Below are 13266 nucleotides of genomic sequence, written 5' to 3'. Positions count from 1 at the left end.
TTCTGGTAGCTAATAAATCATTTCCCATGGGTGAGCATACAGAAGACATTTCCAGGAATGCAGTTTAAAGTTCCAGTTTCTTCATTTAACTAAGAGGTCCTTTCTGAAGAAGGCATTACAATATACACCATACAAATACCACATTTCGCCAAAGAGCTATATGCTCAGCTCAGCACCCTGATGGTCCCTAAAGCACAGAGGTACTCTGCATAATCTGCAGATAAAAAAACCCAAAAACCCATCAAGAAGAGCTCTTAAGTGGCAGCAGGGCGAGCGCTATCTTGCTGAGAACAAGTCTCCAGAAACAGGCCGTGCTACTGTCATTTCTGTTAATTACCTTCACCAGACAAGGGAGTTGATGAGTCAAGCCAAGGGGTCGAGGGCATCTACAATGACCCTTGGTCTCCAGTGCACCCTGACACACTCCTGGCCCGTCTAAGTGCGAGAAGTCTTACCTGGAAAAGGCATGGTCAGAAAATACAAGCCATTCAAAATATCACTCGATTTGGTGAATATCTTCAAGCCATTTATTCAAAAAATTTACAGCCATGTTGATGGTAACAGCTGGCACTGAGAAAGCAAGGACAAGCAACCTCGTATAAACCTGTCGATTTAAATCACAATGCATTCACAACCTTAGGGCCTGTTTTGATCATTAATGTAAAGGACTTTTCCATAGCGTGAGTGTATCACATTAATATGAAGTGGAAAATGTGGACATGACTAAGGAAATGTTTACAAAAACCAAACTAAAATACATTAGAGGTAATTAAGAACAAGAATCCCCAGACTGCCACCTTTGTACTTAACACAGCGTATTAAGTAACACATGGCAAAAGTATTTTTAAGCAACAGGACAGCCCTGTGATATAGCCCGTGAGTAGAGTGAAAGAATGCTCCTCAAAAAAGCTCCATGACCTTCAAGAGCTCTCACCGGCTGAGTGGAGCACGGCTTCGGCTGAGGAAGGCTACACCGGGTATCTTCAGGGACCAGTCCTCAACCTGTGCTCCTCAACCTGGGCGCGGCCCTGGCCCAAGATAAAAAAGTGACCTGTCCTTCCCCTTCTCCCAGAAGCCTCACCTCTGCCAAGAGATTGAAGAGAAAGGACAATCAAGCTCCACACTTGCTTAGCACAGTTACCTATGACCTCACATTGTCTGCGTAACTGAAGAACATGTAATCTGACACTGGTTTCTCTGAAGAACAATCTGATGAAACATCACTTCACCGGGACATCTCTAAGACTAATGAGATAATGTCTAGAGGGCTGAAGGCAATCAGAGGGCTGATCCATGGTGCTCTTACCACCTGCGGCTATCTGGAGACGAGGACGATGCGGCTGAAGAGGATCAACTTCTCATAGCAGGTAGAGTACATGTTATACACAAGAACTGGCGTATCCCAAAAAGCACCGTGACCCTGGCTATCTACCCATGATTCAGTACATACAACAGGAAAGCGGGCCTTTCCAGATGCCTTTTAATTCAAAATCATGATTAAAAGCATAGACATCTGGGGTAAGATAGCTAATTCCTATGAGTTTCAGTTTCTATGCCTATGAAAATAGAAATGATACATATATCTTTCAGGGTGGAGGTGAAAATTAAGTAAAGTGAAAACAAAATTCAGTATTTTTCCATCAAGAAACAACTCAATAAATGACAGCTCTACTCTTTAGAATGAGCATTATATGAAGTGCCTTAAAAAATAGAAGTCTTTAGGTCACGCTACATACTGGAATAGCATGAAAATCACACATAGGCAGCCACCACCAAAGAACAAATGAGCCCTATCTTCCATAGCTGATTTAGACATTCGGAATATTTTATCCCATAGAAACAAGGCTATTAACAGTGGTTGGGTTGCCGGCCTCGTTCATAAAGGCACATTAACCTAGAATAAAGATAATATCATTTACATACAATACCAACCATTCTAGACAGACCAGGTTTACCACGAGTTCAGTTTTGAACCTGCTGGAACTGTAAATCCAGTACACATGGAAATCATTTCCACCCACCCCAAAGAGCCCCACGTCCCCAAAAGTACAACCCTCAAGCAAAATAGGTTTCCAAAAAAGAACAATCTAAAGCAATATGAATTAGAAATAATTCCCTAATTCATAGCCCAATAACTTCCCAAATGTCTGCATTTATCAAGAAAATTACCTAATTTTTAGTGCCTAAAGAGTCAACCTAGTTTACGGAACAAATTTTAATGGCATAAAAATCATACAAAGTCAGCCGTTGATTTACAAATGAGCCGCATCCCCCAAATTTACTTATATCAACAGAAACAGTGACAAAACCTTTAGGGAACAGACGAATTGGGGGGTAGAGTTTCTGGAGATAGATGCTCATCCAGGCTCTCCTATCTATTGCCAGGGCTGAAGCTTCATCGCTTCTTGCAATTTCATCTCATCGACCATTTTTGACCTTTCAATTGTCCAAACAAGTTACAACTTTGAACACAATGGTTCCCATGGTGATAGAAATTTTGCAATCAAGGGACAGGAGTTACAGTGATTCATATGTCATTCATAAATGCTGTATTAAACAGATTAAAAAATATTTAGAGATTTTATGAAATAGCTGGAGAAAATTCCCAGTGAAGATCCCAGCTATTATTACTTTATTCCACTGAGAGCAAAATGACTTAGGCACACAAACTCTTGCTTTCCTTGGGCTGACGGTCTCTAAACATTAAGAAAAAAAATGTACACAGAGAAAGAAACTGCTCCTGCTATCAGAAGAGGACCTTAGCTCTGGTTCTCTTAGGAGGGCATCTCACCATTTTATACTCACTAAGGATGCCATTCTGGAAAACGAAGGGACATGTCGAAGTTACCAAGGATTCCATGCGTCCACTACACTGGGACCATGAAGAAACCCAGAAGAAATTAGCAAGACAGTTCTCTCCTCCATGCATATTCCTTAGTCATATTTTAGTGAAAGCACAGATGGAAGATGGTAAACAAGGGATGGGGAGGGCATTCTACCAGGCAGTATAGCAATTCAGACAGCTTCTGAAACACTTCCAGGATACGCACATATCCTACCTCTCCCTTAAACCAGATAACACACACACACACACACAAATATACACTCCAATACAAGCAGATACACATTTTGTGGAAGCTGAAACCAGGTGACACCCAAATCTGCACAAGGGGTTGATGGCAGTCAAATTAGTTGCGCACTGATTCACATATCTTGACCTCAGACCTGAGAAAGTCAGGCAATGCTAGATTCTAAACAAAAGCAGTATTATTAAACAAAACCAAACCACATAATGCAACAGGCACCTGGAAAAACATGAATGACTAGTATTATCCTGGATTCTCATCCATGAGAGAGGAAAGGCAAATAATATTCCCAGTTCACAAATGCTAAAACCAAGGCTCAGAGAGGTGCCTGGTTACTTTAAGGCATTTAGCCAGAATTACATCTTGGGAGTGAACCAAAGTGAATTTCCATAACTGAAATGGAGGCCACTGAATCTAACAAAGCACCTCACCACTTTACCTTCAATCCCAATGCTCTACAGTCTAGAAACCCCTCCAAACTTCTTATTATAGACTCTCTGGGATGGTCAAATAATAGCCTGGGCAGAGAAGATGATTTTTACCTCCATTATCTTGTTTAAGCTGTGACAGGCTGTACTAACCAGCTTTCGCGCACAGGCACACACAGGCACACATGCTCTCTCTCGGTGCCTCTTAATCACCACGTGCTGCACTGAACAGCTGCAGAGGTCTGAAGGGAATTGGCAGAAATGTGTGATGATGTGCTAGCCACCCCCCTGAGGCAGCCACTGCCCTGTCTGCTCCCAGACTCCAAAGCACATGGGTGTTCGCTGTCGCAACTGATGGGCCCAGAAGACAGGCAAGTGGTTTCAGGTGGTGAGTCAGGAAAAGCAGTTTGCATCAGGAATGTTCCAGCCCAGCAGAGCTTAGCTGCAGCCTTCTCCCTAGGCAGGGATACAGTATTCATCGTTTACACAGTGTCACCGTGGGGGACAAAACTTGGGCTCAGCACAAATAGAATCCAATCAACTCTGATGCAGAGGAAACAGTAAATGAGTTTTCTCCCACCAAGAAGGAGCCTAATTGCTTAAGAATTGCCACCATATCTGACACTGGAGGTCGGTTCTTTTATCCTGAGACAGAGGACTTTACAAAGGCCCAGCAGGCACATAGTGTTTGAGAGCAGAGGCCTGGGCTAACTTTCTAGAACCATTCAGCAGCTGCTACCCTGAGCTGTGATCTCTGCTCCTAGGGACAAAGCACAATCAGGGAAGGGCAATATTCAAACAAACCAGGTGGATGCCAGAATACACACCACACAACTGGCTGTGCACGAAGCTAATACGCACTGCCACTCCTTTCAGTGTGGTTTTGGATGGATTTCAATAGAAATGAACACGTGCAGGGGGAATTCCTTGCTTGTCTCTATGCCACTGTTTATGAGCCAGTAAATTAGTGATATGGTATCAACTTGGTGAAACAGACGTCAGACATTCAATCAGATAACAGATCTAGAAATTGAAAGAGGCTTAAAGCCATCATTTGCACTACACTTCATGAATGAATACAGCATTCTGTCATGTTTTATACAATGACAAATGAGCCTATTCTCTCAAGGAATCTGAGGAGATAAATACTTGTTTTAGGGAATCCGGTTTGGTTTCTCTACCTCAAAATCAGCAATTTCATCTTTTGCCCAGCTTCAAAATCTCTTGCAATAATTTATCATTCTAGTAACTACAGTACTTTGACAAACCTCTCACAACTCCAATCGTTTAAAAACCTGAACGTAGGTAAAGAATGCTAATATGGCTTCAACATGTCGAGGTCAGACTTAGAAACAAATGGCCTTACCTTTCTGAACCTATAATAAAAGTTGGCCCAAAACATAACATTTCCTGGAAGAATCCCCACCAACGGAAAGTAAGGAGAACACAAATCAGTCTTTCTCTGAACAGATTTCCCTCAATTACCGCAGGAATTATTCTATTCGTTTCCTCTGTTTACCCAGGACACAAAGAAATGTCCGGGATATGCAGGTTGGGGAGGTCAGGGAAAATCAGTGGAAGATCAGAGGCTCATTATCAGCTTCCCAGAACAACAAGTTCTGCAGCAGGTCATAGAACATTCTGCTCTAAGAACACAAGGAAATGCCCTCTGAGGGCCTGAGCCGCTGCACTACACCAGAAAGTCTCCCAACAAACCAGCAGGAAACCACACCCTCTTTTCCACAAAAGGCAGGCTCCTATTCCAGAAGCCCTCTTCTCCTCAGAAACAGGGGAGTCAGAAAAAAAGCAGCCGCTATCTTTCATTAGCAAATCCCACAGCCCCGACTTTTAATGCAAGTGGCTGGAGAGAAGCAGAGAGCTACTCTGCTTTAATGGAAGTGGATGGAGCTCAGGGCAATATGCAATTACTGAGACTGGAATTGAGCCTGGATCCTGGAAAGAACATGCCATGAGAGCCCTGGAAATCACACTGTGGTCAGGGCCCCAATTTTAAACTTCTCCCAAGGGATGCCACTTCCTGAGACAGAGGCACGCCTCTCTTCATATCAAAGTAATACTACTTGACTTGGTGGAGGAGAGTCATTTGCTGGTCTCTGGGATTTCATCACAAGAGCCCACATTAAAACAACCCCTAACCACTTGCAAATTATGTTTCTGCCATCACTTACCTTTTTCCCAATAAGCTTCTTTCGCAGAAATTCCCGGGCTTCAAACATATAGGGAATGTCATAGAGGGGACGCAGTTTCTTGTTCTTATCCTTAAAGCAAAATAAAATACCGCATCAGGAATGAGAAAACAAAGCAAAAACTGACACATGAACACAGCCAAGACTGCGAGATAATGACAACACACCTGAAGTATGCTCTAGCTCTCAGTATCACAAATATTGAATAATTGCTAGATATACAGTAAACGATTAACTAAGTATTTGGTTGAAATGCTTTACAGGGAACAAGACCATCTTTTTCCAAATGACAGGCTCAAAAATAAGCAATGGAATGTTTACACAACTGGAAACAACCTAAATGTTCATCAACAGGGAAAGAGCTATGTAAACTGCAGTATAGAAGCAGCTCACTGAGTATTAGGGCCCTTCTAATATTTACAGATATACTATAAATCTCATTCTATTACTCTGTAAGCCTTTTTTAAGCACCTACCAACTATTAGCCTCAGACAAAGCACTATGTAAATGTATGTTATACTCTTGCACATAAAATCCTTGTAACCTAACAATAACAGAAGAAATCCTGCAGGTATGAAGTAACACAAAGCAGTTCTGAATAAGTGCTAAATTATGTGATATAGACTAGGGACTAAGTGCTATTAGAATTCATGGAACTGGAAAGAAGTAATCAGAGATGTTTCATTGACAAGGTGGGACTTAACATGAGTTTGCAGGATAGGAAAAAACTAGAAAGAAAATTAGAGTTGGGGGAAAAAAAAGACAAGCAAAAGGAGGGAGGCAGGAATAAACAGTATTTCAGCACACAAATACACAGCCAATCCCTTCATTATTTCTTGGGGCCCAGACTTCCCCCAAAAGAGGGGCTCTGAGCAACATAACAGATGATGAGAGAGGGTCCGGATGAAGGCAACAGAACTGGGAATTGACAGGAACTTAAGAGCTAGGAGAATCTCTTTTAAAAATAAATTAATAAGTGACTGACAAGGGAGTGGATAGAGGGGATAAAAGCGAAGGAACCCGAGAAGTTTGCAGTCGGGGGAGGACAGCGTATGGAGGACTAGAGCTTGTGTACAAGAAATTGGGAGATGTTGGCTAAATTGGTTGGTATGATTAATGTCTCTCCTGCTAGCTCCTAAGTTGCATGAGAACAGAGACTCTGTCCTTTTCTGTTGTCCTTTGTGATCTCAGACCCAAGTATACAGTACTTCCCTCACAGTATAAACTCAAATACTTAGATGTGCTACCACAAAAGAAATACGCAGAATAATATACCAGAGCAAGTATGCTAGAAGGACAGGACTGCCTGAACAGATATTTGGTGGGGGTGGGGGTGGGGGGAATCAGAATAAAAGGAGAAAATTAAGCCATAACCCCTAACCTAGATGCACACCATTGCCTCCCCATCCTGTATGACTAGCTCACCTGGCCTCAACTTTGCTTTGCCATCTTTTACACACCTGACACAAGATCTCTACATAATTCATTCTATACTTAAAGTATTCAAATTATGTTTTCTTAAATAGCCAACTACTCTCAAATAAAGAACATTTATCATTTTAATACCCCCATATTTAAAGTAATACTAATGACAATTCTGAGGTCAAGGGCATCGAAATAGAGGTTTCCTCCTAGACCCAAAGCAAGCCTTGGTGTCCAAAACACATCATTTAAACATTTCAATTCACTGATACCACCAAGAATGTGCATAATTATCTGAGTTCGAGCTTCACATTCACCATCCACCTGTCTAATTTCTCTGGCTTAAAAAAAATAAATAAAGGCAGGAGCAGCATTCTCATGCTCTTCAAAGAACTTAAGGCACCTTTAGAACTGAAGGTGAATCTTATCCTTTCTCAGAGTTGATGTGTGGGAATCTCCACACTCTGAACAGGAGCAACTGGGATTTCCAAACTCTGATCAAAGTCATGGGGAACCAAGATCACTGCTAATAAGTGAAATACGGCCTGAAACATGAAAATCTTTAAAGAAATAACACTGAGTTCTCCTTAAAAAGGAAAATGGGACAAATAAGAGCTGCCTGGCTAGAGGGAGTGCTGGCCAACATAAGGGCAGATGTATAGGATTATGGATATTTTATAAGCATCCAGGCAGCCAGATGAAAATAGTGGGTCACTACTGAGGAGCCCTACAATAGTTTATGATGACACTAATGATAGCGTAAGAATGCCTGCTAGACAGAAGATGCTAGGTGCCAGTAATGAACAGGATTTTTAATAAAGACAAAAATCAATGGTTACCAGAATCAGCCATCAGGAATAAGGAAGTCCCAATGTATTCATATTCCCCTACAATACAGGGCAATCTATTCACAGAGAGGAGCTGTGTGATTCACTAAATGAACAACATTTTTTTTAATGAATTGAACAAAATAATTGACATTTCCCTTACACAGCCTTATGATGTGCCACAGAACCTGATATCAGAACCTTACCCTATTTATTCTGAAACACCACAGAGGTTTAAGGCAATGTCACTTGTTTGGAACTCCAAAACAAGGAATGGTAAGAAATAGTTTCAATAGGCATTCAGATGAAGATCATGGGATGAGATACAGCTAAATGTGTGAACATGGCAGTGTGAACAAGAAAGATGCTCGACAGGACTGGGCCAAGCCAAGATACTCTCAAAAGAAGGAAAGAAAATAAATAGTATACCAAACATTCCAACAAAAAAACAGGGTGACTTGAGTCTGATTATATGTCTCTCATGAAGCTCGGAAAGAACTAATAGCACGAGCAGAAAACAAGATACCACAAGTGAAAACAGAGTCATTTTGTTACTCTAACCCTGAAGATCTAGTAGCTATTGACATCTGCAAACATCTTACAAGAGAGATATTAGAAGTCCCTAAGAAACTACAAAATAAAAGCAATTCCTCCAAATTACCAGGTACATAAAAGCCTTTGAAATCTCTAAGAGGCAATTGAGGTATGGAATGTATTCTGAGAGAACAAGACTTTAGCTGAATCTTGCCTGCTAAAAAGGACTACCTAGTTTAGATTCTAATCTACATGGAAATACTTTAAAATTAAAAATAGAAAAGAATGCTTGATTTATCTGGTGGGCGGATAATACACCAACCAATATGTGCTGTAATCACAGTTCATCCTGAGAAGTGACATTGTATGTAGGCCCTGCAATGACTCACGTTAGAGATAACTTCAATCATCTTTACCTCTCCTTCGTTTGGGAAGGAGGCCCAATCTCAGCAATGCTTGTCTTGTTTTTTTTTTTTTAACAGGAGAGCTTATCATGCCAAAATGAGGTCTCTGTTTAATGCTCATCTGGAGGGAACGGAAGGGACTCCTAATCAAGGTCTTATTCTCAACTCCGTTTCAGGCCAGATTTAATCTAGCCCATCTAGCAGCCAAAAAACCGTAGCCAAAAAATTTACTGGACCCTAGGATCCTGCAGGATTTCTTAAAACAAGGCTGAATAAACACAAACTATGAAAACATTGATGAATGGGGCTTCACTAAAATTTTAAAGAGTTCTTTACTGAAAAAGCATCATGAACAAACTGACAGGTCAAAGCACAGACTCAGCAGCTGACAAGTGAAACAAGATAAAGACAAGGCAGAACAGGGTAAGAGAGAACTGGAGTACTGAGCCACAGCTGTAAACTTCTCAGTGAGGCCTACCCTGATCACATTACATTTCAGCAAAGACTCAAAGGAGGTATGGGATGTAGTCATCTAGAGACAGGTAGAGAGGACAGCCAATGTAAAAGCCTTGAGTTAGGAGATGACTGGTGGGCTCAAGGAACAGCAGAGACATCACTGTGGCTACAGCTGAGTTCCAGAGGGGAGAACAACAAAGTCACACATCTGAAGGAATTACTTTGGTCAATGTGCTGAGAACAGACACCACAGCAAGGAAGAGAGAGAACAAAGGGAGACCAATTAGGAGATTATGGCATTAATCCGGGTGGGAAATGATGTTAGATTACATCAAGGAAGAGCAGTGAAGGGGTGAGAAGTGGTCAGAATCTGGGAATATTCTGAAAGTAGATAGATGAAATGTGAGATGAGAAAACAGCGAGAAATCAAGCATGACTCCAAGGTTTTTTTTATCTGAGCAAATGGAATAATAGGTGGGGTCATCACCTGAGATGAGGAAGACCACAGGTAGAGGCAGGTGGGTGAGATCAGGAGTTTGGTTACGGGCCTGCTAAACTCTCAAGTGGAGGTTTTGAGTAGGCAGTGTGGAGTTTGGAAGAAAGCTCTGAGCTGGTAATTTACATTTGGGAGTGGTGGGCATATAGGTGGTATTTAAACCTACGAGATTGAAAAGGACAGAGGACTGAGGCATTATAACACTGAAAGGTAAGGAATAAGAGACGGAATGTATAAAAAGAGACTGAGAAGGAGCAATCAGTGATCTCAGCAGGAGGAAACAACCAATGTTATGTCCTGGAAGCCAAGGAAAGAAAGTGAATTGAGGAGGGAAAGACCAACTGTGTCCAAGGCACAAGGCAAGGCGAATGAGCTGAGGACTAAGATCCGCTTGTTGGATCAAGCTAAGTGTGGGTCGGCCGCAACTTGGCAACATTAATTGTGGTGGAGCAGTAGGGGCAAGAGCCTGACTGGAACTAGGAACGGGAAGAGGAGAAGTGGAGAAAGTGAGTACATACGATACTTCAGACAGTTCTGCTACAAAATACCAAGAGATTATGTGGCAGCTGGCAGAGGAAGCAAGGCGAAGAGAAGGGGCTTTGGTTTTTGGTTTCAGAGGGGCGAAATAACAGGCAAAGGTCCTGTGGAAAGCAAATAAGTGATAATGCAGATGGAAGAGGACAGAACTGTTAATGCATAGGTAAGGAGGGGATGGCTTTCCATAGGAGCTCCAATAATTCACCTTTAGGTGTGTGGATGCAGGTACTGTTAGGTGGGTACACGTGGTAGTGAGAGTTGCTGGAAGTTCTCTCGTTACTTTGATTTACTCAGTAAAGGAAGGAAGAACAAATCAATAAGAGAAACTATCTAAGAGAAAAATTGGCCAAAAGGTACGAACAGGCATTTCACAAAAGAACTGCAGCTGGACATTAAGTGTATGAAAAAAGGTATCACTTCATTAATAATCAGGGCAATGTAAGCTGAGATACTATAGGACAGCCAATATATTGTCAAATTTTTAAAATGAGGATGAGGGGAAATAGGTGTGCTGTAACCACTGATGGGAATATAAAATGGTTCAGCCACTGTGGCACTTTCACATGGCGCTACTCGGCATCATCTGGTTAAGGCTGAAGATACGCATCACTATACTTAGGCAATCCTACTTACGGGAGGGTATATACCCCAGAGAGGTCTCACTCATGCAAGACAAGGACCACAATGCTCATGTTAACAATGTAAAATTTACAGTCGGCTCTGTACAGTCACAGAGCAGAACAGAGAGCAGTGAGTCTGAGAGCAATGCAATAAATGAACAAATCTGAAAAACAACACTGAGCAGGAAAACAAGCTGTAGAATGATAATGATTTAAACACAGACTAAAAAAAGACACAAGCAACACTATTCCTAGAGCTATGTAAATAGCCAAAGTATAAAAATACCTAGAAACGAAAGTCAATGGTTAGTTAACTGACGCAGGATGGGCAGAGAAAGAAACAGAATGGGAAAGAAATGGGGTCAAGGATGAGTCCACAGGGACTTTCAACTTCATCTGCAAGCTTGTCTCTTTAAAAGAGGATCTGAAGCAAATGTGGTATAATAAGAAATGTTTGCTCTGTATCATTCTATAACGTTGGGGTTTTTTAAACCAAAAAAATGTTTAGGGATAGGAAACCCCCAAACCTTGTTTGGCCAACCTTTCCCTTGGCTCACAATGTCTCATACTTTTATTTCTCTCAGAGGCAAAATAACCTGCCATTCTTTTCCTCACAAGAAATGCATGAAATTCCTTTTTCCTTCCCTCAAAATGAGTTTCTTTCATAGATGTATCTTTCCATGAAGCAGAAGGGAATAATTTAACTACCAACATGCTCTCAAATAACCAGGGTCAAAAACAAGTTTGATTTTTTTTTTATAGGAGGCTTGAAATATATTAAAAGTAGCCAAGCAGAATTATACTCTACAGACATCTTAAAACAGACTGCTGAATTAAAATAAGAACAGACACGATCAGATTTAAATGGATAAAATTTCAAACAGTAAATGGACCAGTCCCAGTTGCCCTGCCACACAAGCTATGTTAATAAACAAAGGCTTCAATTTCCATCTGAATTATAGACTTAAAATAGGAACATTACCACATGCCCTGGGCATATTTACAATCAAGGACCATTCAAGTCCCTTGGCAGCCAGGAGACACAATCCACAGGGATATCCACTATTTATTATCCTTAACATACACAATAGCACATTTTTATAAAAGGCAGATCTAACTAGATAGAAATCTATAGTCAGCAGCTGGGGAAAGGTTCAAAATCGTAACCACCTTGGCCAAATGGAAGATATCTTGCACCACTATACCTATAGGACCACACACAGAAGATTCATATACCCAAACACTCCCCAGGAGTTGTTTCAAAGAAAAAGACACTTTCACTTTATTTCCCAATTAGCTCTTATTTCTTCCTCCTAAAAACCTCTCTCTTAAAGGTAAACAGGGTCTATTAAAGAGACAAGGTCTGGGAAAGTCCCAAATTCACAACAATGAAATACACTTCAGACATATCTCCAAGGAGGCAAAGGAGAACGGTAAATAAAAACAAATCAAATTGAAAAAATATTTTTTTAAACCTGAGATGTGATTATAAAAATTCACAAGTGTGGGCTTTCCTGGTGGCGCAGTGGTTGAGGGTCCGCCTGCCGATGCAGGGGACACGGGTTCAGGCCCCGGTCCGGGAGGATCCCACATGCCACGGAGCGGCTGGGCCCGTGAGCCATGGCCGCTGAGCCTGCGCGTCCGGAGCCTGTGCTCCGCAACGGGAGAGGCCACAACAGTGAGAGGCCCGCGTACCGCAAAAAGGAAAAGAAAAGAAAAAAATTCACAAGTGTGAGAATGGAAGAGGGCTGGACTTTGAACCCCGTGCTTATGCAAGATACTTGGCCCCTGAAGTGCCTTGCTGCTTTTATAGAACCCTTAGTTTACTACACTTCTCTCATACTCTGCGGACCCACTGTTTCTACAACCGCCCACTCTTCATCAGACCTAGGGAAAAAACACTCGGGTCTGCTTCTTAGAGTGTTCAATTCATTATGAAATGGATTATGACCCCCAATTACAGCAAGGAAAGTGAGGCTTACAGTTAAGTAACGTGCCTCACTTCTTGTTAACAAGCAGAGCAGGGATTCTGATCCCAGCTATCCCAGGGGCTGAAGCGGGGGAGGGGGGGGTTGGCAGACACTACCCCCTCCTGGCTTCCTAGTGCCAAAAGGCAGTCATCTCCTGTCAGTAGTCGTCAGGTTTAGTGTGGGAGCTTGTAAACATGCAGACTGTCGGGCCACATCAGGTATTCTGATTCTGCAGGTCTGGGGTCATGTCCCCAATTCTGTATTTTTAATAAGTAGCGA

The 13266-nt window shown here is 41.8% G+C and overlaps 1 protein-coding gene across 1 annotated transcript in view; it reads right to left on the bottom strand.

Moving 5' to 3' along the window:
• Positions 1-13266, bottom strand: part of SND1 (staphylococcal nuclease and tudor domain containing 1) — a 419523-nt gene that overhangs the window by 256673 nt on the left and 149584 nt on the right. Inside the window, exon 11 of the mRNA XM_065883390.1 lies at positions 5704-5793. Within this exon, the coding sequence (XP_065739462.1) occupies positions 5704-5793 (90 nt within the window). The remainder of the gene's footprint in view (positions 1-5703; positions 5794-13266) is intronic.

This window comes from Phocoena phocoena, chromosome 9, assembly GCF_963924675.1.
Source record: "Phocoena phocoena chromosome 9, mPhoPho1.1, whole genome shotgun sequence".
In the NCBI taxonomy this organism is placed as follows: Eukaryota; Metazoa; Chordata; class Mammalia; order Artiodactyla; family Phocoenidae; genus Phocoena; species Phocoena phocoena.
The sequence above is the reverse complement of the archived record's forward strand: the minus strand, read 5'-3'. Positions and strand labels throughout refer to the sequence as shown.